This window comes from Glycine max, chromosome 2 (genome assembly GCF_000004515.6).
Source record: "Glycine max cultivar Williams 82 chromosome 2, Glycine_max_v4.0, whole genome shotgun sequence".
NCBI lineage: Eukaryota > Viridiplantae > Streptophyta > Magnoliopsida > Fabales > Fabaceae > Glycine > Glycine max.
In genome coordinates this window covers 17,466,951-17,494,374 of record NC_016089.4, presented here as the reverse complement: position 1 = coordinate 17,494,374, position 27,424 = coordinate 17,466,951, and the positions used below count along the sequence as shown (strand labels likewise).

The following is a 27,424-nucleotide window of genomic DNA, read 5'->3' as shown; positions in this document are numbered from 1 at the left end:
GGATCTCAACTCATCTAATATCTTATACAAGGGGTCCTTAGGAGTAGAACCTTCACCATTAACACTAGATGAAGAATGAAGACTCATGTTGGTTCCTAAGTTATGGTTCTTTGTTGTTGGGGGTTTGAAAACAAAAGGTAAAAGAAACTATGGCTGAAACTAGCCAAAATAACACTAAAAAAGGTGTGAAAGATAAGGTAAAAACTAATTGGTAAAAGGAAAGCTATCTAGGCGGTTTGACAATGGAGGGTAAAGGAAATAAGCTATGAAAGTAAGCAAGAAATTAAAGTGCAAGAAATGCAAACTAGGCGGATCCTAAGAGTGTTTGGATGACCTCATTTAAGGTTCCCAACAAAACACTCACTATCCTAAGGGAAAATTGCCTAAAATTATTACACACAAATGGAAGTAGGGTGACCTAGCGGAGGCTCCCAACTTACTTCCAATGAAAGGCCTTTTTGTTACAAAATTTGAAAGCAAAGCAAATTGCCAATTACAAAATTACAAAGAAAAAAAGTCCTCAATTGTGGTGGCTATTCTCTCTTTAGTGTTTCACTCAATTTGGAGTGCTTCTTAGTCCAATAGCTCTTAAGGTGGTTGGCCCCTTGCTTCTTGACTCAAATTCTTCAAGATATGGCACCAATCCTCCTTTCCAATTCCCTATATGGCAACTCACAAGCAAGGAAACAAAGAGACAAGCAATAACCAAAGACCAAAAAAAAAAAATGAAATGAAAGCTAAACCAATAGAGTTTTAACAAGACAAATTTCCAAGGATTATTCAACAATTAAAGCAATGAAAAGCACAAAAAAAGCAAGCTAGGACTCAAAGAGAAACCTAGAATGGCTCTAGAGTATAGTAGAAAAACTCTAAAAAAAAAGACTCAAGAAACCTCTAGTTTTGGCACTTGTTTTCACAATAATTTTCAATTTAAATTTCAGAACTAGGATTGGTATAAAATAGGCACCAATTATAGAACAAATTTTGAACCAAAACAACAAGCACACTTTCCTTTCACTTTTTTTTTTCCTGGACACTGATTTTTCTGCCAACTTGTGAGATTTTTCTTATTTTTTCCTTTAATCCAAATCGCTTGGTTCTTTTTTTATAATTTTGGTCCATATGTCTAGAAAATTCAGTAAATTTTTCAGCTCAAAAAACGTAGTCACCAATTCCCAGTAATTTATACAACTTCGTATGTTCAAGCTGCCAGCACCAGCGATTTCGACCTAGAAATCAAGAGTAGTGTTTATGTTGCTTAAGGCTTGGATAGTTACAATTTGTGTTTGCTTATGCTCAATTATCTTGAATAACACAATTCAAGAGAGCTTAAGACTTATTTGATTCACAAATCCAGCCACAACTCAGCACCACAACTCAACTTCATCATAGGCATCATGTAGGAATCTTAGAAAACAAAAAAAAGAGTTCAACAACAAGACTACTTCTAGGAATTGATTTAGAACATGTTATGAACTAAATAACATGCATGAATTAGACTCAAAATTCAAAAGATAGGCTAAGAATGACAAGAATACATGAACAAATGTATCTAGAATTCAATCAACAAAATAAAAATTCAACACAAACTTAGAACATAATGTGACAATTACTATGACTAAACATGACTCTAAGACAACATGGATTAAGTGATTTACACTTAGATTTTTGTGTTTTTTTTTCTAATCAATATTTTGGAAGAAAATTTAGATCTAAGGTTCAGCACATGAATATTATGAATGAAAAATGATAGAACCTAAAATCAACACAAAAACAAGATTCAAGAGTAGATCTACAAAATTTGAACCATAGAAATGCAAGAACAAGTGTAGATCTAAGATTTAATTGGTTTATTTTTTTTTTTAATCTACTCTAAACAGCACCAAACCACAAGACAATGGAGGATATACATGGAGAATAAGATGAAGAACAAGGAATTAAAGAGAATTCACCGAACAAAAAGATAGAGGAAGCAAAAGAACATCACCTAGATGAAGATGCTCTTGATACCACATGATGCAAGCTCCATTGGAGCTTGTAGGCCTAGGATCTTCTTCATCAATGGATTCCTTTGCTTCTTGGAATATGAATGGCAGCGGAATGGAGAAAGGGAGAGAGAGAGGAGACGCCACTTCAAGGAGAAGATGAGTCTAGAAGAAGCTCACCACCATAGGAGGCCATGGATAAGAGCTTGGAGGAAGAAGGAGATGAATGAAGGGAGAGGGAGAGAAGAGCACGAAATTTTGTGCTCTAAATGAGCTTTGAAATCTGAAGTTTAATATTCAAATGATCAAAGTTGAAAAAAATGCACACACATGACCTCTATTTATAGCCTAAGTGTCACACAAAATTGGAGGGAAATTCAAATTTCACTTGAATTTGAAATTGAATTTGTGGAGCCAAACTTGGGAGCCAAAATTTCACTAATTATGATTAGTGAATTTTAGTTATGGTTCAGCCCACTAATCCAAGATCAATTTCAAGATTCTCCACTAAGTGTGCTTAGGTGTCATGAGGCATGAAAAGCATGAAGGACATGCACAAAGTGTGACTATATGATGTGGCAATGGGGTGTAGTAAGCAAATGCTCACCTCCCCCTCTAAAATTTAATTGGATTGGGCTTCTACCAATTCAATTAAATTTATTTCCAACCACACACATCAAATATCCACTTAGTGCATGTGAAATTACAAAACTACCCCTAATACAAAAACTAGTCTAGGTGCCCTAAAATACAAGGGCTGAAAAATCCTATATTTCTAGGGTACCCTACCTACAATATGGAGCCCTAAATACAAGGCCCAAAATTAATGAAACCTTAATCTAATATGTACCAAGATAAGTGGGCTCATACTTAGCCCATGGGCCCGAAATCTACCCTAAGGCTCATGAGAACCCTAGGGCCTTCTCTTGCATTTTTGGCCCAATCTTCTTGGAGTCTTCTATCCAATGCCCTTGGGGGGTAGGATTGCATCAACTTCATTGTCAAATGCTCTCTCAACAACTCTTGAGAAAACACTAGCAAATCTATTGAGAGTTCATCCAGAAACATCAAATTGTATTATCCACTTTAAAAAAGAGAAATCTTTTTGTTCATCTCAACAAGTAAGTTGTAATCAAGAGACTGATTGTCTCTTGAATTGTGAGTTTCTTGAACACAAGGGAAAGAGATTCCTTGGGTGTTCAGGAGTTGTAAAAAGGTTTTTTTTACAAAGTTAGTGAAAATCTCAAATGGGTTGCTTGAGGACTGGACGTAGGCACGAGAAGTGGCTGAACCAGTATAAATCGAGTTTGCATTTCTCTCTTCCCTTATCTCATTTATGTTATTGCAATCAATTTTGTCTTGCATGTTTAAAGAACATTATTAAATTGAATAATGTTTTTTCTTCTGCATTTTGAGTCTATCATTTAGAAGGGAGTTAAAAGTTTATTAGTGAAAATTTTGAAACTTAATTCACCCCCTCTTAAGTTATTGAGACCACTTGTCCAACACTATACTAAACCTTGTAGGTTTATATAAGTCTTCTTCTTCAATCGAATTATTATGTAGGTCCTTGACTATTTATTCAATCTTAATAAAATATTATAGTATTATTAAATTAAATGTAAATTCATGTGGAATTTATTTATCAATGAATCGCCCCAAAAACCTAACGTGGTTCTAATATAATGTTTATAATTTAAATATAAATATTGCATGAAATTACTATTTATTCCCATTAGTATGCCAAATCATTACTTTTACCTAGCTACTTGACAAGGCAATTTAAAAATAAATAGATACTATTCAATATAAGATATATGTGCCAATTTTTTGTCCCATAAGACATAATATAAATTTGAAAATATGGACATCGTTCATATTTTTATATAATAATTTATCTTAAAATTATTGAATGTCAATAATATTAATATATCCCATAAGATGGTTTCTATACTAATTAAATGTTAAATTATAATTTTCATTTTTCTTTAATACTTTATCATTTGATTCTTAATTTTGAAAATATGTAATTTTGATCCAATATTAAATTTTGTATATGTTTTTTTTTTTTTAATCTAATTGAACCCTCTACCTGATATATTTACTTAAGGTACTATAAAAAGTAAATTAAGTAATTAAAATATAAAAAAGAAATATAACATATGCAAAATTGAAGATTAAATGAAAATTTTAGATTTTTTAAAAGACTTAAATGTAATTTTCGTCTCTTTATTTTATTTAATTTTTAGTTTTGGTCTTTCCATTTTAAAATATAGATATTTAATTCTTTGTTTTAAAAATTTATAATTTTAGTTTCCTATTTCAAAATAGAGACATTTATTTTTTAAATTTTATTTAAAAAAATCACAATTTTGATCATATATTAAAAAAAAGAAATTCTAGTTCAATCTGCAATTTTATCTACATTTTATTTCTTACATTATAATTAATTAAATTATTTTTTAATGATGTCTTAAATGAATATGTTAGGTCTATGATTTAACTGGATCAAAATAAAAGAAATAAAATGTAGGTGAAATTAAGAATTTGACTAAATCTGAAAATTTTATAAAATAAGATGATCAAATATCTCTATTTTAAAATACGAAACTAAAATTATAGATATTTTAAAATAAAATGACTAAATATTTTTATTTTAAAATGAGAGACTAAAATTGTGAATTTAATAAAATAAAAAACTAAAATTACATTTAAAAAATCCTTTTTAAACATATACCAAAATGAGAAAAAAAAGACAAAAATTGCAAATTGGCCTTAAAGGGAGACTAGAATTGTAATTTAGCTTTAAATTAAACACAGTCGTATCGTATGAAGTTTGGACGGGATGGTCCTTGCCGCCTTTAACAACTTTCAGTTTCATTTGAAATTGGGGAGCGCAGAAATCAGAAAAACAAATCGCTTCCGCTTTTCTCTTTCTCTCTTCTATGGCTCCCCTCTTCGTCTTCCCTCGCACACTGGAAGACCTGGAACACGAAGGACGCGAAGACGACGACAGGCTCTACGTCCAGAACCCTGTCAACATCGCTTCCCTTGTCTCCTCTCAACTCGAAGAGTTCGTCAAAGGTAAAACAATCTCACTCTTCTCAATCGAAAAATGAATCTCAAATTGAAACCAACATTTTCGTTTGTGAACAAACAAACAGGTGTGTCGTTTGATCTTTCGGACAAGGAAATCCTGTGCGTTGAGGAGCAGGATGTGTTCGACCGCGTGTACTCCTTGGTTCGCGGCTTCGCCCTTCTCTCCCCCTCCTCCAAATTAAACCTCCTCGAAACTCTTCGTTCCAACCTCGCCGTCCTTCTCCCCAACTTCGATTCCCTCTCCAGGGCCTCCCATGACCACCACGTTCCCCTCGCCTCTCACCGCAATGCTTTCAAAATATACACCTTCTTCCTCCTCAACATTTTTCTTCTCAGCAACAACAACAACGCCTCCAAGGTTCCTTCCTTCTCTACAATACATACTCCAATTGTTATTCCTTAAATTCAAAGAAATTCCTGATAGTTTCCGCTTTCAGGTGGTGGCCCCAAGTGCTAGGAAGAAACCCGCTGTCAATTCATGGAATTGGGAGGCACAGAGAGCTCGGATCCTCAATCTCATTGCCAATTCTTTGGAGATAAACCTTGAACTGCTTTTTGGCTCGCCGGACCTGGACGAAAACTATTTGTCTTTCATTACAAAGTGAGTGCTTTGTGTATTTTTAGAACAAGTATTCAATCTGACTTTATTCTTAGAAGAACTTTCTGAGTTGGCCCTCACTTGTTGCAGAAATGCATTCTTTATGTTTGAGGATGCAACTCTCTTAAAAGATTCTGATTTGAAAGATGCCCTGTGCCGTATAATTGGAGCCTGCTCTACCAAGTACCATTACACCGCACAGTCGTGTGCATCCATCATGCACCTGATTCACAAGTATGATTTTGTGGTCACGCACATGGCGGATGCAGTTGCTGGTGCTGAGAAGAAGTATGCAGATGGAAGCCTTGCCATGTCACTTGTTAGGGAGATTGGAAGGACTAATCCCAAAGATTACGTGAAAGACACTGTTGGGGCTGAAAATGTGGGTCGTTTCCTGGTTGAGCTTGCTGACCGCATACCAAAACTGATTTCGACTAACATTGGCATTCTTGTCCCTCACTTTGGTGGAGAGTCCTATAAGATTCGAAATGCACTTGTTGCGGTGCTGGGGAAGTTAATAGCCAAGGCATTTAAAGATGTTGATGGTGGTGAAGTGACTTCCAAGTCCATTCGTTTGCGTACCAAGCAAGCTATGTTGGAAATCTTGCTTGAGCGTTGTAGAGATGTTTCTGCCTACACCAGAAGTCGAGTTCTTCAGGTGTGGGCAGAGTTATGTGAGGAGCACTCTATTTCAATTGGCCTGTGGAATGAGGTTGCAGAAGTTGCTGCTGGAAGGTTGGAGGACAAGAGTGCAATTGTCAGAAAATCTGCTTTGAATCTGTTGATCATGATGCTGCAGCACAACCCTTTTGGTCCACAGCTTCGAATTGCTTCATTCGAAGCAACCTTAGATCAGTACAAAAAGAAGTTGAAAGAGCTTGAGCCTTCAGAAGGAGCAGAACCCTCCTCTGATACTGATATTTACAATGGGGATGGAGAAGTGGATGATTTAAATTGTGAAAATGTTGTGAAGGGGCAGCAACTAGACAGTTTAACTGATAGTTGCCTGTCCCAATCAGAAGAAGCGATCCCTCTGCAGAACAGTAGTGTGCCAGATGTTGGGAACTTGGAACAGACTAGGGCATTGGTTGCATCTCTTGAGGCTGGATTGCGGTTCTCTAAATGCATTGGAGCCACAATGCCAACACTTGTCCAATTGATGGCTTCATCTTCTGCTACTGATGTAGAGAACACAATTCTCTTATTGATGAGATGCAAACAGTTTCAGATTGATGACTCTGAGGAATGTCTTCGAAAGATGTTACCATTGGTAAGCCGTTGTTCTTTTTATAGTGAAACGTTATGTTGCAAACACAGTCGTATTGTGGTTATCTAAATAGGGGGAAATGATAGGCAAATGTGATTGCAACTGTGGTTGCAGATTGCAATTTAAAACCTTGCTGTGAAACAAGGATATTCAAGGTTTATTTGATTGTTTTTTAATGTGTTAGAGGCTATGCACTCTTTGTATGTATGTAATCCTTGATTTTTCTAAAATTAATTCTTTCTTTCTGTCATCTCTCATTTGTAGGTATTTTCTCAGGATAAATCCATCTATGAAGCAGTGGAGAGCGCTTTCCATACAATATATATCAGGAAAAGTCCAATTGAAACTGCCAATAATCTTTTGAGTCTTGCCACTGATTCCAATATAGGAGATCTAGCAGCTCTTGAGTTTATAGTTGGTGCCCTGGTCTCTAAGGGTGAAATATCTTCCAGCACGGTATTTTCATGTACCACCTTGAGTAGTATGTGTGCTGTATGAATTAGTTGAATGCCTCTAGATAGGACTGCAGAATGATGCTTTATTCCCTAGAAATAGAAAACTTGACCAAGAAATGTACCCTACCAAGTTTGACTCTTTCTAAATGTTTTATGGAATGAAGCCCTTATGTTTTATTTTTCAGTTTATATATCCGTGTTCACAAATTTAAATATGAGATTGAGATTGGCTTAATTTTCATGTTTACATATCATTTGATGATAAACACTGGTCTTAAACAATAAATAAATTAATAAATATGTATAATAAAAGAATAAATAAATATAAATATATAAATATGCTTTACAGTGGTAAGTAGGGTTCTTATTGTTGAGGCTGACTTGAGTTATGATCTCTTACTTGAATCAGTATTGTAGTTTCCTTTTATTTCTCCCATTGAAAGAAATTCTTCCTGCCAGTGTTTCTAATTTGGTTCTCACTATTTGGTTTCCTCATCTCATCATTGCTACTGCAGATATCAGCATTATGGGATTTCTTTTGCTTTAATGTTGGTGGAACCACTGCAGAGCAAAGCCGTGGTGCTTTATCAGTCCTTTGCATGGTTGCAAAGACGTCCTCTGGTGTGCTTGGCTCACATTTTCAGGACATCATTGATATTGGGTTTGGTCGTTGGTCCAAAGTTGATCCTTTGCTTGCTAGGACAGCTTGTCTTGCTATCCAGAGACTGTCCGAAGATGACAAGAAAAAACTGCTGGCTAGTAGTAGTGCTCGAATATTTGGTTTTCTAGAAAGTTTAATCACTGGTTTTTGGCTTCCCGCAAATATTTGGTTTGCTGCTGCTGACAAAGCCATAGCTGCAATCTATGCCATTCACCCTACCCCAGAAACCATAGCAGCTGATATGATAAAGAAATCTCTCAGTTCTGTCTGTAATGATGGCGGTGTTAATGTGCAGAGTGACATTGACACAAGTAGTGGCAGTATGCCTCTCACAGTTCAAGTAGCAAAGCTTAGCAGATGTTTATTTATAATAAGTCATGTTGCCATGAATCAACTGGTATATATTGAATCCTGTGCCCGTAAAATTCAGAAGCAGAAACTTACAAAAGAGAAAAAGGACAATGAGAATCAGAACCTAGACAGCAATGGCACCGTATCAACTGGTACACAGAAGGTGCAATCAATGTTTCTTTCTTATGGTCATGTCATCCTGATAGCTTCAACTATCAGTTGTCAGTGACAGCAATACATCTTGATCTTTTGATGTCAAAATCTATTAAGTTTGACTTGTTAATCCATTGCAGGATAATGATATAAATGCAGAGTTAGGATTTGCTGCCTCTGAGGATGCAGCGCTTGATGCTTTGTTTGAAAAGGCAGAAAAAGAAATAGTATCTGGTGGTTCAAATGAAAAGAATTTGATTGGTATCTGTGCAACCTTTTTGTCAAAGCTTTGTAAAAATTTAGGACTAATGCAGAAGGTGATTTCCTCAATTTCCTTCAAGAAACTTAGCTGTCTTGCATTTTTCTATTCATTATTTGGTAGCTTTTTTGTATTCTAAGTTAATGGCCATATATTGAAGCCAACAGTTATTGTCAAAATGTGAAATGGAATTATAAGGTTGACTTGATGGTTGAAGGAAGAAGGGGGGAGGTCTCGGGAGAGGTTGTGGGTTCAAATCCCTCCCACTAACAAAAACTAACAAAACAAACAATTAACATTTGCCAATCAATTTTTCTTTTACGAAATGTGAAAATAGGATATGATTTCAAAAGTTAATTAATCTCAAGTTTTGAATAAAATTTTAAACATTATAAAACAAATTTGTTGCTGATGTAACTTCTTCCATTTATCCAGTATCCAGAATTACAGGCATCTGCAATGCTTGCTCTGTGTCGATTGATGATTATCGATGCAGATTTTTGGTGAGTTCCATGTTAAATCTGCACTTCCTTCCACTTATTTTTTGCTGGTACTTATTTATGCCTTGTTATGGAGTGAAAATAAAGTGAATTTTTTCAGTGATGCAAATCTCCAACTCCTTTTCACGGTTGTGGAAGGTGCACATTCTGAAATTGTTCGTTCTAATTGCACAATTGCATTGGGAGATTTAGCAGTACGGTTTCCCAACCTCTTAGAACCATGGACAGAAAACATGTATGCGCGCCTAAAAGATCCCTGTGCATCTGTTAGGAAGAATGCTGTGTTGGTGCTTTCACATCTCATACTAAATGACATGATGAAGGTAGTGGTTACTTAAGTTATTTCTTTTTTCAATTTGTGCAGTGATTTAGACACTGATGCAATCATTTCTTGATCAGGTAAAAGGATACATTAATGAAATGGCTGTAAGATTAGAAGACGAAGATGAGAGAATTTCAAATCTAGCTAAGCTATTTTTTCTTGAACTTTCCAAGAAAGGTTTTTACTTGTATTATGATTTTCTCTTTTGTAGATAAGTATCTGCTATTATTCTCGATATTGCATTTTTAAAGGCAGAAAGTTGTTTGATATAGTTTTATGGATTATAACAGGAAACAATCCAATATATAACTTACTTCCGGATATTCTAAGCAAATTATCCCAGCAAAATCTGAGCAAAGATTCTTTCTGCAACATCATGCAATTTTTAATTGCTTCCATCAAGAAGGTATTGATTACCTGACAATGCTGAAATTGTTCTATATTTATTCTGATTGCCATCCTCACATTAGTTTCATTAAGTACTCCAGGATAGACAAATGGAAGCTCTCGTGGAAAAGCTATGTCATCGGTTTAGTGGTGTTACAGGTATATCTTCTTTATCCTTTAAATTTTTTTAAATACTAATTAAAGCCAGTTCAGCCAAATTAATAAAAAGTTTCACAATTTTATGCCTAAAATTGTCTAAACTAGTGTTTTATATAGCATCCTTGAGGGTATATTATTTTAATTAATAGAAAATTTTTCGCATCAAGAATCACTTCCTTAGGTCTGCATGAAATTCTGATCTCCCAGAAGTTTGTCTGTGGTCGTACACAATTAACCGTGACTGCATGTTTGCTTTTATGTTCTGTACGTGCGTTAATAATAAAAGTCATACAAATGAACCAAATATGCAGAAGCAGCAAATGAGATATCAAACACTCACTAAGATTGGGCATATCTTATATAAAGATTAAGAAGATTTAGACTATTCTGGTAAAATGTTTTCCAATTTAAAGTATATAGAATATGCTAAACAACAGTTCCTGATTTCACATTCGATCAGCCAATGAGTTAAAGCATGAGTTATATTCTTGTAATTCTGAAGGGCTTTGAAATCAATTACAAAACCAAGAGAAGTTTGTAGTTTATTGCTAATAGTGATCATGATTTTATTTCTCTGCAGATGTTAGACAATGGGAATATATATCTTATTGTCTCTCTCAGTTATCGTTTACTGAAAAAGGGATGAAAAAACTAATAGAGTTATTTAAGTCCTATGAACATGTCTTGTCAGAGGATTCTGTTATGGACCATTTCAGGAACATACTGAACAAGGTAATTATGTTTTTGTTGCTCATGCATACTTTTTGTAAAAATGACTGACTCTTTTTCTTGTATAATTTAAATTGAAAGCAGGGAAAGAAGTTTGCAAAACTTGAACTTAAAGCTTGCATTGAAGAGTTTGAGGATAAGCTGAATAAGTTTCACACAGATAAAAAGGAACAGGAAGTTACTGCTCGAAATGCTCAAATCCATCAACAGAAGATTGGCAGCAGGGAAGGTTTTACCGTGACTATAAATTCTGAAGATCACTTGTCATCTAATTCTTCTTCAGGTTAACTTTTAAACTTTAAAATGTCCTGGTTTCTTCTTCAGGTTGATTACTATCACTCAATGTCCTGGTTAAATTTATAGCAGTACATTGAGTGATAGTAATCAACTACTCGAAGCACTAATACACTATATGATTTTACTGGATAAACAATTGTCTGCTTCGAACGAAGTCCGATGAGCAGGATTTTTTTTTAATTATGAATTTTCTGCCAGATGAAACAGAAGGTGAAATAATTGATGCTTACACTGAAGAGGCAACTATGCCTTTAAATGAGAGATCAGAATCTAAACTTGTGTCAGAATCACATTCTGGTGCTTCAAGTGAGTTGACAGAGTCGGATCAAGGGGATATTGAAACCCGGGATATTGAAATCCAATCACCCCAGGTTAAGACAAAAGGTTAGTTTAAACACAGCTTTTGCTAGGAAGCTTGATTTTATTGTTATAATAAACAAGAGGCTGCTGATTACAGGAGTTCAACGGTCCAGAACTAATAAAAGCAATGTTAAAGGTGGAACCAAAAGAACTATTCGATCAAAGAGGTATGCCTTATGCATCTTTAGCTTGCATTTGCGTGATAAGATGCTAACATTCTGATCTTGCACGTTATCCACGTCATATAACCTTATTTCACAAGTTTTTCCAATACGCATATGATTTTGAAAGTACCAATATGTTAGTAATATTATCTAAATTCACATAATTTTGGGTGAATTAATAATATAGTTACATGCCTACATCACATTTATATCTTAGAATTTAGGTTTAGACAAAATTCAATTCTAAAAAATTGATTTGTAAAGTGAGGGTTGTATCCACTTATATTCTTTAATTTGGTCATATTACTAGTTGATATGAGATCTCCATTATACCTCTCACGTCGTGGACTAGACATCTTGAGCATGAAGTTTGCAGGATTGAACATTTATGGGTGGTCTGATAAGAACCCAATTGTAGTGACTCGATAGACTCAATAATAATCATTAGGATAGACTATATTAGAATTTGGATTTGAGTTTAATTCAACCCCACAAATACATTGAGGGTCACCTTTCATTTATATACTTTAATTTTAGTCATATTATTAGTTTAAAGTGGAATCTCCAAAAGACTGACAAAATAAATATACAATTTTTAGGTTTATAGTAAATATTCTATTTCTCAATGAATTCAAAATAATGGTACAATTGGTATTTATTCACGCTACAAATAAGAAAAATAAATCTCCTATAATTAGGAAACAAATCTCCACATAAATAGAGAGAAAATACAATAATCAAGATAAAAACTTCCTAAAATATATCTAATCTGATTTGGTTCAGATTTATTTCCCCTAAACTTGATCCTACGAATTTGGACAAATTACATTCATCTACTAGATTTGACACAATTAAATCTTTAAAATTATCAACATTATTAGAAAATAGACTTTTAAAATTGGTCTTTTTTTACTTTCAAAAAATCGATGTTGAAACTACCGACGTTAACATCATCAATGTTAACATCGGTTTTCGTAAAATCGATGTTAACATACTCTACATAACATCGGTTTTTAAGAACATTGATGTCGTATAATCAGCAAATTAACCAAAAAAATGTAAAATATGCCAAAACAACATCAATTTTCTAAAAATCAATGTTTTTTGCACTACATAAATTTTTAGAAAAATCGATGTTTTTTGCAATTTTTTTAATATCTTGTCTGTTTTTTTAATATTACCTAAACTTGCAAATTTAAAAACAGATCAATTTAGGCAGTTTTACAATACAAAATTTTATATTATTATTGAATAATTACTATTAATTATAAGAAATAGTTAAAGAAAATAATAACATCAATACATTAAATCATATACTATAACTGAATCTAATTAAGCATAACTATATACAATTGTAAAATTTTTTAAACACCTAGTGTTTCATTTTTAACTGAGATAAAATCTTGCTCACTGAATGTGAATTTCCTTTAATCTCTTTGATTTTAATGGTCTTGGATTAGTAAAATACTGCATGATATAATGAAACATAAGTTAATTAGTATAAAAAATGACTCTTTCTACTGATAAAATCATTGTATTGAATCTCAAATAGGAAACTAAGGTTCACTAATGAACATAATTTGTATATAAAACAATAGTCATTAATCATAAAAAACAAGTTATAAAAATATTCATAACAAAAAAAGCTTCAAAAGAGTATTAAAGACATTTGTACCTGTCAATTTGATCACTAACAATGTTCAACAATGAACATCGTGATGACAATGCAAACAAGAAAACCAAAAGTGTCTACAAATTACAATTACAATGTCAGTACCCTGTATAGACAAAGAGAGAAAGAGCTCTGGATCCCCCATACCCTGTATCTATGCATATGTTTCTGTGGTGCATGAGTGTATCTAGACTAATGATAGAATGATGATAGTATTTGTACAAAACTTCATAACGGTTATGTATGGGTGTTCGACTTTTTTTTTCTAAATTTTACGTTCAATGGATTATTTCAGTTATGTTTTATGGAAGTTTTAGTTTGAGTAAAAGGTACTTCAATTGCACATACACAAACACAAGACAAATTGCTAGACGACGACAAGTCGGCCAGTACCATTACAACTTTCCAGACAAACAATATCTATACTTAAAACTTCTACATTTCAATTAATTAAAATAAAATGAATCGTATCATACATGTACAAAGTGAAAATTATCCTTAAAGCTGAATTAATGAATTGATTGTGTAAGCAATTATTGCAATTTAAATAATGCACTACTAGAACAAGACTTATAATAAAAAAAAGGAAAACAAAATTCATTTTAGCTTTGAAGTTTATTATGTCTTTTAGGATTTAAGGATACATAATAACTTTCAATAAAAAATGTTAAGAATTTAGTTTACAGAAAATCAAATTCCTAAGGTGAGTTCGCAATATTTTTTCGAAAATAAGTTGTGAACTGAGTGGACAAGGACCCAAATTCACACCAAAGAAAAAAAGGGGTGTCTATGTATTTTATTTGAAAACGGGACAGGAACTTAATTTGGAGAATTGGGGGCAAAGATAAAAAAGTCCCAAATCTAAAAGATCCTTTAATTGGGCCCAAGCTTTCTTTTCTTATTGAGAAATAACTGGTGGTCAGTGCCAGCCATTTCTTTTTCCAATTCTCCATTGATAGTTAAAAGCTAATATTAACCTGTCACTTCTTATAATTTCCTATTGGCTTATTACATCTATAGGTCAAACTTTGTTTAGAAATGTATCTTTTCGGGTTGGATATAACTTTGTTTAGAATTGGATAGCTTCAAGGATCACCTGATTTTATTTTAGTAGTTATACAATTGATTTATTAATGATTCTTTACCAACAGTGTAGCTGGTTAAAGAATTATAAAGAGAAAAAAATTATTGTAAGAATATAAGAAAACGAAAAAAAAAACAGCAAAATTGAAAAAAACCATTGATATTTATTTCATTTGCAACATTGGACTCTCCACGCCTTTCCTAAACGGATCATAGTAGGTGGTAAGGAGGAAATTGATAGTTGAGCTCTGTCTCACGAACACGAACTAAAACCACTGGATATTCACGCAATTCACAGGTTCTTTATTCATGATTTCATATTTAATAATATTCATGTCCCAAAAAAAGAAGGGATCCTATGCTAGTGTCTCATCAAAACTCGCCGAACTTCATATCCAAGAACAACCCCTCCAAAAACAAAAAGGACTATTACAACATACAAAAAAAAAACTAATAATAACTCGTTAATTAGATTCATAGAAAACATAACCATCAATGTACAAAATATATACTATGTTGCACCCTCTCTACTTAAGTGAAGGAAACAAAAGACAATGTGACAAACTTGAGACGAAGATAAGGCTGCCCTGAGACGGTCAAAGAGTCCTCTGAGACGAAGGTGCAGGCATGTGACTGTAGAATGAGTGTATGTGAATAGCTTTAGTACATAAATATTGCAAATATAGTCATTTATTTAATTTTTTATAATATGTAAATTTAGAATATACTCTTAAGTAAATATAATCTAACTTTTTGTTCTCAACTGTGTACTACATCTAGTTTATACTATATTTTGGGGAAAAACAACTTTGCTATTCGATATAAATTAAACTTTTATATTGGTAGGCAAGGATACATAATGAAAGAATGATTTTGCAATTGCAGCTTTATATGATTCGTATTCATAAGGAAATATCACATCGAATTCATTGTTTGCTCTAACCGTATTCAGACGAATAACATAAGACTCGAATCCTTTGTAATCCATTTACCTTGTCCCTTAATGCAGGTAGATACTGAGGCGCCTTTTGATGAGAAGATATACTTTTTCAGTTTGATGTGGGATGTGGTTATATAGCAAATGGAATCTGGAAGATCTACTGAACAGATGCAAATATATGACTGCATATTCAAGTTTGGATACATAATGCTTAACAGATTCTAGTAGAGGCAACTACGGTTGCAATGCTTTAATATTTAAATTGGCATAAATTATGTATACTGTTTTACAATATCAATTTAAAGTGTGTATCACAGATAATTCTAGGATTTGATTCCTAAAATATATCTCATTTGAGGAAAATATGATTTGTAAAATTGCAGGGCCAACTTATCCCAAGTAGTAATTTAATGTTTGCAGATGATTTGTTGCTATTTGGTCAAGCAATTGAAGTCATTGTCCTAGCGGTTCTTCAAATTGGATCTTTTTTTATAGAATGTCTGGTTTAGAGAAAAGACAAGCATCTTCTACAATGTCGATGCGCCTATGAAGAACCTCTTACTAAATCATTTGGGGTTTAGGGAAGAATCTTCTTTAAGCCGGTACTTTGGTGTAGGGGTGGACATATAGGCCCATCTAGCTCGTGAAACTTGTGTTTTAAGTGGGTCAAATAAATTTGTTTTGCATAATAAATGTCTTTTTTTTTGTCTGTATTTGGTATGTCAAGTTTGTAGATAAATGGATTGGTCCTTGGGTTCAATTAATAATTTTTTTAAAAAAATGTTTTTGGAAAATTATTTTTATAAAATTATAATTTTTTTCCTTCATTATTTTAAAATCAAATCTATCTATAACACTCAAATATACCAACAAAACAAAAATAATTTCAATACTAAAACTAAAAGTGTCAAACTGTCTTAAGTGAGTCTTGATAGTGTAAAAGTTCAAATACACAACTAAATAAATGTACATTCAAGCAACTAAACATTTGATAAAATGTTTGATGTAGCTTGAGTTTATCTTAGTTAGTTTGAATTTATCTTAGTGCCACTTGTGTTTTGGGTACTGTAATAAGGTATTTTTATACTTTCTTTGAAAAATCCTTGAAAATGAGACATTGTAAAAATTATTTTTTTATAAAATTGATGTTATTTTTGTGATCTTCACTGAACCCTAGTCACATTGACATGATCGCAATTTCAAAATGACGTCTCCTTTTAGTAGAATCCGAAACACCCCTTTAGTCCTTTATGTTTTGACAATGGTAATTAACCCCGAATGTTGTCATTAACCTTATTTCTGAAATCTATACTAAATTTCCTTCAATTTGGTATATAGAACCTTGCGTTTGTACTGACGAACGTGAACGAGAGAGGTCTCTAAGCAACACAAAGAGGAATTGACGTAAAGCTCACGATAGGTGAGGGGAGTTTATTATAATTTATGACTTTTGATACCATTGTTGGGGTCAGGGAACCTCACAATTTTTGTACCATATGGTTGGTACCTGTGATAATCGTGAACCTTTGTTCGTGGGAGCAAAATGACAACAGTAGAGTACGTGAAGCGAAATTCTTTTGTGGAGCCGCCAAGCCGACGTGATGACGTTAGGATTATTTTGGGAGAGAGTTGTGTTTTGTTAATCAAATCCTCCGTAGTTGGTTGCATAATTCTTTTTTTGAATTAAGGATGTAAATCACAGATTTAATTATATGTATGAATTAATTTACTTTCCATTATGTGAATGATGTGTACTGAGTTACTATACATATATATATATATATATATATATATATATATATATATATATATATATGTATGTATGTATTCATTTAAGTAATGGTGCGTAGTTTGGTGAATGTATATCGTGAAAAATTTACTTTCATTTTTCATAAGCAAATTAATGGAGTTTTCAATTAAAAATTAAAAATTAAAAATTTCATGGTTTAGAGTGGTGATATCATAGCGGCGAGGCGGGTCGTTACAACTTCTTTCAAAAACAACTTAACATACTCATTATATAGAGTATACAACTTGTGCTTCACAACTTTTAACTTTGTTTGGTGATGCAATCCTGATGGAAGCTTGCTTGTGGGGCTTCTATGGAGGCTGGATCTTTGAGCTTCAATGAGGTCCTTTAATGGTGATTTTCCACCATGGAGATGCAGCGGAAGACAAAGGAGAAGAGGTGAGAGGAGGCGCCATCCACTAGGGAATAAGCCATAGAAGAAGGAGCTTCACCACCAAGATGAGCCTTGGATGAGAAGCTTGGAGAGGATGCTTCAATGGAGGAAAAGAAAGAGAGAGGGGGGAGCACGAAATTGAAGGAATAAAAGAGGGAGAGAAGTGGAACTTTGAAGTGTGTCTCATAAGACTTTCATTTATCAAAGTTACAACAAGTGTTACACATGCTTCTATTTATAGACTAGGTAGCTTCCTTGAATGGCCAAAATACAAGGTCCAAACGAAGGAAAAACCTATTCTAATATTTACAAAGATAAGCGGGCTCATACTTAGCCCATGGGCTCAAAATCTACCCTAAGGCTCATGGAAACCCTAGGGCCTACCCTTGGATCTTTAGCCCAATCTACTTGGATTCTTCTACCCAATGCCCTTGCGGGATAGGATTGCATCAAATCCTACCCCCCAAGAGCATTGGATAGAAGACTCTAAGAAGATTGGGCCAGAGATACAAGAGATGACCCTAGGGTTCTCAAGAGCCTTAAGGTAGATTTTGGACCCATGGACTAAGTATGAACCCACTTTTCTTTGTAAATATTAGAATAAGTTTTTCTTCTTTTGGGCCTTGTATTTTGTCCATTTTAGGTTTGTAAGGTACCCTACAAATTAAGAACACCCTACCCTACGAGTTAAGGGTACCTTAGTAGTATAAGGTTTTAGCCTTGTATTTTAGGGCATTTTGAGTAGTCTTTGTAGTAGGGACTTTTTTGTATTTTCATCTATTTTGGCATGAGGGTGAGCTTAGCTATTGGAGAGGTGACGTAGCTCCATGTGGAGCTTGTAGGCCTTGGATCTTATTCATCAATGGAGTCCTTTGCTTCTTGAAGTTTAATGGCATTGGAATGAAGAAGGAAGAAAGATGATTGGAGACGCCAATTCAAGGAGAAAATGAGTCAAGAAGAAGCTCACCACCATAGGAAGCCATGGACAAGAGCTTGAAGGTAGGAGAAGATGAGTGGAGAGAGAGGGAGAGAAGGAGCACGAAATTTTATGCCTCAAAAGAGGTCTGAACTTTGAAGTGTAATTATCAAATGATCAAAGTTCAAAAATGCACACACATGGCCTTTATTTATAGCCTAAGTGTCACACAAAATTGGAGGGAAATTTGAATTTCTATTCAAATTTCACTTGAATTTGAAATTGAATTTGTGGAGCCAAATCACTAATTATGATTAGTGAATTTTATCTATGGTTCAGCCCACTAATCTAAGATCAAGTCCAACATTCTCCACTAAGTGTGCTTAGGTGTCATGAGGCATGTAAAGCATGAAGGACATGCACAAAGTGTGACTATATGATGTGACAATGGGGTGTAGCAAGCAAATGCGCACCTCCCCCTCTAAAATTTAATTGGATTGGGATTCTCCCAATTCAATTAAATTTATTTCCCAACACACACATCAAATTTTCACTTAATGCATGTGAAATTACAAAACTACCCCTAATACAAAAACTAGTATAGGTGCCCTAAAATACAAGGGCTGAAAAATCCTACATTTCTTGGGTACCCTACCTGCATTATGGAGCTCTAAATACAAGACCCAAAAATAATGAAACCTTAGTCTAATATGTACAAAGATAAGTGGGCTCATACTTAGTCCATGGGCTCAAAATCTACCCTAAGGCTCATGAGAATCCTAGGGTCTTCTCTTGCATCTCTGGCCTAATATTCTTGGAGTCTTCTATCCAATGCCCTTGGGGGGTAGCATTGCATCAAGGGGTGTGTAGTTTCCCCTCTCTAGCTTCTCAAGGAATATACTAAGATGCCTTTGGCATATTCTTGGAATATTCTTTTGAAATATTCTTGCGGCATATTCCTTTCCAATGTGCTAGAGTCACACCTTCCATTCTTATGGCATCTAAAGGAATATGCTAAGATGCCTTTGACATATCCTTGGAATATTTCTCTTAGATTCACATGAAATGAAAATGAAATTCACATAGTCAGTGACCTAGGATATAAATAGAAACATGTGTAACACTTGTCACAACTTTGATGAATGTGAAACTTGTGAAACACACTTCAAAGTTCAACTTCTCTCCCTCTTTTGCTCCTTCAATTTCGGGGCCCTCTCTCTCTCATTCTCTTCCTCCATTGAAGCTTCCTCTCTAAGCTTATTATCCAAGACACTCTCTTGGTGGTGAAGCTCCTCCTTCCATGGCTTATTCCCTAGTGGATGGCGCCTCCTCCCACCTCTTTTCCTTTATCTTCCGCTGCAACTCCATGGTTGAAAATCACCATTGAAGGACCTTATTGAAGCTCAAAGATCCAGCCTCCATAGAAGCTTCTCAAGCAAGCCTCCATCACTTGGATAACCATTTGATCAATTCCAAGCTTTGCATAACAAAATCTAAAAAAATTAAACTTGAATTGGGGGTCTAGAATGCATCCAAAGCAAAGCAATAATGCTATACTCACCCTAATATTTATCAATTTTCTTTTTCATATCAATTGTCATGTTTCTAATGGTCTCATCCTCATTATTCACATTTTGAATCAACAAACATAAAATCTTCCTGACTTGCATGAAATGCATATTAGATGTAGGATAAGAGGAACCAAAAATCAACTCATTAATTTGATAAAATGGATGCAAAAATTCACACATTTTTTCACCTCTATCCCACTCTTCATTAGTAGGACAATTCGTATAGCTTTTATCTTCAAATTCAAGACTACTATAAGCACAACGATACAAAAGTGAACTCTCAAGCATAAGAAAGGTGGAATTCCACCTAGTAACAACTTCCAAACACAAACCCATCTTGGTAGTAATACCACCAACTTTAGCAATACAAGCTCTGAAAACCCTTATTCTTTCCTCTAACCCTTTAACATACTTGATACTCTCCCTAATTTTACGAATAGCATGACCTGTTACTTTCACTCCCACCACTTGTAACAAACCACCTCGTCACCACGATCTCACTAACTCTAAATGCGACATTTCAATTTTAAGTGAAAGCTCTATTAATTTGATTATGAAAATGATGGTGAATTTTTCGCGATATACATCTACCAAATAACACACAAATATATAAATATCTATCTATCTATCTATATATATATATATATATATATATATATATATATCTATCTATATATATATATATACATACATCTACCACTACACATCATTCATATGTCAGAACATAATTCATTGTTTACATGTATCTAAATCTAGAATTTACATGTCCAATAAAAAAGAATCAAGGAACTTCAGAAGAGTTGATAACAAAACACAACTCTCTTCCAAAATAAATTCCAACGTTATCATGTTGGCTTGGCGGCTCCAACAAAAGAATCTCTCTCCAACATCACCTACTGCTACTCAATTGCTCCCACAAATGAAGGTTCACGATCATCACAGGTACCAACCACACGGTACAAAATTGCAAGGGTGAGTTTATTATAAAAGATCAACAAACAACAAACACCAGATGAAAATGATTAGCAAGAAAATAATAACAGTAACCACAATCATTCTTAATAATCCATCAGTTCAACATGCACTTAACAAACTAGTCACCAACGTTTTCCATAATTCAAATCAATTATGCTCAAAATGATGTATGCACCTGACTAACTCTCAAATGCAATGCGGTACCATTCGTCAGAATAGCCTAAACGTGTCCACATGACACTTTCACTTAGGAAAACTAGGCAACAAGTGTCGAGATCACCTTGTTGATGAGGACATGGAAAGGACTAAGGGAAAGGAACCTTTAGAAGGACTTGGAGGACCTATGACAAGGGCTAGAACAAAGAAGGCCAAGGAAGCTCTTCAACAAGTGTTAACCATGCTATTTGAATTTAGGCCCAAGTTACAAGTGGAGAAGCTTCAGATTGTCAATTGCACCATGTTCCAAGAAGAGTAGAGGGTGCCACCTTTGTTGAGTGATTTTATTAGCATTTTGTTAGTTGAAATAAAGGCCCAAACTTGTGTTAAAGTGGCTGTCAATTCTCTTTGGATTTGCACCACCTATGGGCTTGTTTTAATTTGAAGAAATTAAGGTTTAATAAGGTGAAAACTCTAGGCTTGTGGCTGCCTCATGGCTGACCATGAGTTGCCCATTTTCCCACATGTTTTGTTTCTTAATTCTTGTTTTAATTAGGTATAATGACACCATCAATTGTTGTTATTGGTGATCATTTGTCTTAATTCTAGTTTTAATTAGGTATAATGACACCATCACTTGTTGTTATTGGTGATCATTTCATCTTTTCACTTTTGTAACCAACTTGATGCCATTCCTACTTATGGACTGCACATTTTCTAATAAAGGACAGACCTTGAGTTGAGTTTTAATCACCTTTTAAAGTGTGAGAGTGAATCTCCTTAGTTAATTGAGTGATTTAAGAAATTGGTTTATCAAGGAACACCATCTTGTGTGTGACACCAATTCCGAAGGAGTGATTCTTCCAACCACCTTCTTCATTCTCCTTCTTCATCATTCTAAACCATCATTCTCCATCCAAACACATTCAGACTTTGAACCAAATCCCTACCATTCAGCCCTCCTTAAACTCGCTACTTTCTCTCTCCTTATCTAGTCCATTTTCTAAATTTTCATACAAGTACAAAAAAAAACTTTTGAAGATCCATCCTCAACCCTTGTGCAAATGGGTTTACATCATTTTGGTATCAGAGCCAGGTTCAAGGGTTTTTCAAAATTGCTTGGGCTGAAATTTCTTGGTAACATCCTTCTAATTTCTTCTTTGCCATTTTATATTACCTTGTTCATGCTATTTTTTTTATTGAGGCTGAACCATTGCAAAAATTAGGCCTTTAATTTCTTGTTTAAAAAAAGGCAGAAACTTATTTTAAAAAAATAAAATTTATTTTGACTGAATGGTTCATGCTATAATAGCTTTCAAAAATTCTTGAAGGTAATATAATTGGTTGTTAGAAGGTTTGAATTGCCAAATTTTGAAGTTTAATTCCTTCATAAAAAAAAAACAATCCCATGGTGTAGTTGCTGGAATTTTTGTCCTTGTTCTAAAAGCCTTTGTTAGCCTAACCCTAAGTCTTTTCCTTGTCACAAATTGGTGGTTGAACATTGTGTAAACTTTCTCTTGAGTTGCTTTAGAACTCAAGGAGAATTCTAGAGTGGAAAAAGGCAAGAGTGCACAACATTAAAAAAAGCTATATTTGAGAGACACACTTGAGTGTGGTGAGGTTCTATTTTCAATATAACTTTTATTATTTTCATTTTGAATATGTCAGGTGGTGGTGAACATCAATTGGATAGGGCACAAAGATTCTTGTTGGATGCTCTCAATGCTCAAATGCAAAGACTATTGAGAGAGAACAATGAGGAGTTGTATGAAAGAATTGAGAGATTAGAGAATCGTGAAGGTCATTAGGAAGAAAGGAGATGAGGAAATGGTGGTGGTCCAAGGCAAAACTGAGTTGAAGGAGTCAAGCTCAACATTCCTCCCTTTAAAGGCAAAAGTGATCCAGAGGCATATTTGGAGTGAGAGCTCAAGAGAGAGCATATCTCCTCATGTAACACCTATGAGGAGGCCCAAAAATTGAAGCTAGCAGCCATGGAATTCTCGGATTTTTCTCGTGTGGTGGAACAAACTACAAAGGGAGAGAGCTAGAAATGAGGAGCCTTTGGTTGAAACTTGGGTTGAGATGAAAAGGATCATGAGGAAGCGGTATGTGCCGGCAAGCTATACTAGGGACTTAAAATTCAAACTTCAAAAGTTGTCCCAAGGTAGCAAAGGCATTGAGGAATACTATAAAGAAATGGAGGTGCTTATGATTCAAACCAAGATAGAAGAGGATGAAGAGGTAACTATGGCTACATTTCTTAGTGGTATAAATAATGATATCCTTGATGTTGTTGAGCTATAGGAATTTGTTGAAAAGGAGGATTTGCTTCACAAAACAATCCGAGTAGAGCAACAATTGAAGAGGAAAAGTGTGGCCAAAAGGAGTTCCACTAATTATGGTTCTTCTAGTTGGAAGGACAAGAGTAAAGGGGCTGCCACCTCTAATGCAGCACCTATACCATCAAAAAACTCCTCCAAAATTCCAAGAACAATCCTCAAAAAAGAGCTGGGATATGAGAGGTTTTCGATGCCAAGGCTTGGGACATTATGCATATGAGTGCCCTAACAAGAAAGCCATGATTCTTAGAGATGGAGAGTACATTAGTGAGTCCGAAGTTGAAAAGGGAGAAGAAAGTGAGGATGATGAGGAGGAAGTGGAGAAAACACCGGATGGAGAATTGTTGATGATTAGGCGGTTACTTGGCCATCAATTGAAGTTTATGGAGGAAAGTCAAAGAGAAAACATTTTCCACACTAGATGTTTGATCAATGGCAAAGTTTTGCATGGTGATCATTGATGGAGGGAGTTGTACCAATGTGACAAGTGCAAGACTTGTGTCTAAATTGAATTTAGTCACAAAACCACATCCTAGGCCGTATAAGCTTCAATGGCCTAGTGAGGATGGAGAGGTGCAAGTAAGGAAGCAAGTGGAGTTGGATATTTCCATTGGAAAGTACAATGATAAGGTGCTTTGTGATGTTGTTCCTATGGAGGCCAGCCACTTACTCTTGGGGAGATCATGGCAATTTGATAAGAGGGCTAATCATGATGGTTTCACCAATAAGATCTCTTTCACACATCAAGGAAAAAAGATAGTGCTCAAACCATTGAGTCCACAAGAAGTGTGTGAGGATCAAAGAAAAATGAGAGAGAAAATTCTTCAAGAAAAGAGAGAAAAAGAAAAAGAGAGCGAAACACTTGAGAGTTCAAAAAGTGAGGAAAAAAAGAGGGAAACACAAGAGAGGAAAAAGATGAGTGAAACACTTGAAGTGAGGGAGAATTTTCTAGCAACAAAAGGAGAGGTCAAAGGGTTGTTTCATTCAAAACAACCCCTATACTTGTTGATTTGAAAAAAATTATGTTTTGACCACTAACACTTTTGACAATGTTGAATTGGCTTCTAGTGTGAAAACTCTTTTGCAAGAATTTGAGGATGTGTTTCCATCAAGTGTTCCAAGTAGGTTGCCACCATTGAGGGGAATTGAGAATCAAATTGATCTCATGCTGGGAGCTTCTTTGCCTAATAGGCCAGCTTATAGGAGCAACCCTCAAGAGACCAAGGGGATCCAAAGACAAGTGGAAGAACTCATTGGTAAGGGATGGGTAAGAGATAGCATGAGTCCATGTGCTGTCCCGATAATTTTGGTTCAAAAAAAAAAGATGGTTCTTGGAGGATGTGCTCCGATTGTAGAGCTTTAAACAATATTACCATTAAATATAGGTATCCAATACCTAGACTTAATGATTTGCTTGATGAATTGCATAGTGCTTGTTTCTTTTCCAAAATTGATTTGAAAAGTGGTTACAATCAAATAAGGATTAAAGAAGGAGATGAATGGAAAACCGCTTTCAAAACTAAATATGGATTATATGAATGGTTGGTTATGCCTTTTGGTTTAACTAATGCACCAAACACTTTTATGAGATTAATGAACCATGTTTTGAGAGAATTCATTGGTAAATTTATGGTGGTGTACTTTGATGATATCCTTGTTTATAGAACAACCCTTGATTTGCATGTTGCACACTTAAAATCAGTGTTGTGTGTGCTTAGGAAGGAACAATTGTATGCTAACCTTGAAAAATGCATTTTTTTTCAAAGACCATGTTGTGTTTCTTGGTTTTGTAGTGAGTTCCAAAGGGGTTTAAGTTGATGAAGAAAAGGTCAAGACTATCTAAGAGTGGCCTACACCTAAAAGTGTGACCGAGGTGAGAAGTTTTCATGGCCTAACAAGTTTTTATAGGCGATTTGTGAAGGATTTTAGTACCTTGGCAGCACCTTTGAATGAGGTAATTAAAAAAATGTTGTTTTCAAATGGGGGGAGAAACAAGAAGAAGCTTTCAATGCTCTTAAGCAAAAGTTAACCAATGCCCCCATACTTGCTTTACCAAATTTTTCAAAATCTTTTGAAATTGAATGTAATGCTTCAAATGTTGGGATTGGGGCTGTATTGTTACAAGAAGGCCATCCAATTGCTTATTTCAATGAAAAATTAAGTGGCCCTACCCTTAACTATTCTACTCATGATAAGGAGTTGTATGCCTTAGTGAGAGCGTTGAAAACATGGCAACACTATCTTTATCCCAAGGAGTTTGTGATCCATAGTGACCATGAGTCCCTAAAATACTTAAAGGGACAAGGAAAACTAAACAAAAGGCATGCCAAATGGGTGGAATTTCTTGAGCAATTCCCTTATGTTATTAAACATAAAATGGGAAAAGGAAATATTGTTGCGGATGCCTTGTCAAGGAGGCACTTTTTGCTTTCTATGCTTGAAACAAAAATGATTGGATTTGATTGCTTGAAATAATTGTATGAAGGAGATGACAACTTTGGTGAAATCTTCAGAAATTGTGAAAAGTTTTCTAAATATGGTTTTTATAGATATGAGGGCTACCTTTTCAAAGAAAATAAATTATGTGTGCCCAAGTGTTCTACTAGAAACATGCTTGTGTGTGAAAATGCATACAAGATTGAATTGCCCGGTGAGTATAATGTGAGTACTACATTTAATGTGTCTGACTTAACTCTTTTTGATGCAGATGGAGAAGCCGATTTGAGGAAAAATCCTTTTGAAGAGGGAGAGAGTGATGAGGACATGGCAAGGACTAAGGGCAAGGAACCTTTAGAAGGACTTGGAGGACCTATGACAAGGGCTAGAACAAAGAAGGCCAAGGAAGCTCTTCAACAAGTGTTAACCATGCTATTTGGATTTAGGCCCAAGTTACAAGTGGAGAAGCTTTGGATTGTCAATTGCATCATGTTCCAAGAAGAGTAGAGGGTGCCACCTTTGTTGAGTGATTTTATTAGCATTTTGTTAGTTGAAATAAAGGCCCAAACTTGTGTTAAAGTGGCTGTCAATTTTGGATTTGCACCACCAATGGGCTTGTTTTAATTTGAAGAAATTAAGGTTTAATAAGGTGGAAACTCTAGGCTTGTGGCTGCCTCATGGCTGACCAAGAGTTGCGCATTTTTCCACATGTTTTGTGTCTTAATTATAGTTTTAATTAGATATAATGACACCATCAATTGTTGTTATTGGTGATCATTTGTCTTAATTCTAGTTTTAATTAGGTATAATGACACCATCAATTGTTGTTATTGGTGATCATTTAATCTTTTCACTTTTGTAACCAACTTGATGCCATTCCTACTTCTGGGCTGTGCATTTTCTAATAAAGGACAAACCTTGAATTGAGTTTTAATCACCTTCTAAAGTGTGAGAGTGAATCTCCTTAGTTACTTGAGTGATTCAAGAAATTGGTTTATCAAGGAACACCACCTTGCGTATGACACCAATTCCGGAGGAGTGATTCTTCCAACCACCTTCTTCATTCTCCTTCTTCATCATTCTAAACCCTCATTCTCCATCCAAACACATTCAGACTTTGAACCAAATCCCTACCATTCAGCCCTCCTTAAACTCGCTACTTTCTCTCTCCTTATCCAGTCCATTTTCTGAATTTTCATACAAGTACAAAAAAATACCTTTGAAGATCCTTCCTCAACCCTTATGCAAATGGGTTTACATCACTTGTCGTGCACAAGCCATCCCCCCCCCCCCCCCATGGTGATCAGCCTGAGTCTCAAGGAAGTTTTAAATCGAGTGACATGCCCCCAAGTACTTGTATTTTTCCTCATGAAAAACTACATGTACTTACTGATAAAGTTTATACTA

General features: G+C 34.8%; 1 protein-coding gene across 2 annotated transcripts; it reads left to right on the top strand.

Annotated features, from left to right (window-relative positions):
• Window positions 1-4,840: 4,840 nt before the first annotated feature.
• Window positions 4,841-15,860, top strand: LOC100820482 (condensin complex subunit 1). 2 transcript variants are annotated; one of them, XM_006575060.4, is made up of 17 exons: window positions 4,841-5,069; window positions 5,150-5,442; window positions 5,522-5,685; window positions 5,773-6,952; window positions 7,214-7,405; window positions 7,920-8,579; window positions 8,710-8,886; window positions 9,264-9,331; window positions 9,429-9,651; window positions 9,728-9,827; window positions 9,941-10,056; window positions 10,139-10,196; window positions 10,777-10,928; window positions 11,007-11,208; window positions 11,421-11,606; window positions 11,680-11,749; window positions 15,511-15,860. In XM_006575060.4, the coding sequence occupies exons 1-17, from the start codon at window positions 4,931-4,933 to the stop codon at window positions 15,512-15,514; spliced, it is 3,984 nt and encodes a 1,327-aa protein (XP_006575123.1). In that variant the 5' UTR covers window positions 4,841-4,930; the 3' UTR covers window positions 15,515-15,860. The 2 variants fall into 2 exon arrangements, with proteins under 2 accessions (XP_006575123.1, XP_006575122.2); XM_006575059.4 differs by having other exon boundaries at window positions 4,842-5,069; window positions 11,010-11,208.
• Window positions 15,861-27,424: the final 11,564 nt, after the last annotated feature.

What these genes read in the sequence shown, in the direction of transcription:
- LOC100820482 (XM_006575060.4), top strand. Translation starts at nt 4,931, where the DNA reads ATGGCTCCCCTCTTCGTCTTCCCTCGCACACTGGAAGACCTGGAACAC. An exon ending in TCAGGAACATACTGAACAAG is followed by an intron (nt 10,929 to 11,006) that starts GTAATTATGTTT and finishes TTAAATTGAAAG; the next exon opens with CAGGGAAAGAAGTTTGCAAA. An exon ending in GTCATCTAATTCTTCTTCAG is followed by an intron (nt 11,209 to 11,420) that starts GTTAACTTTTAA and finishes ATTTTCTGCCAG; the next exon opens with ATGAAACAGAAGGTGAAATA.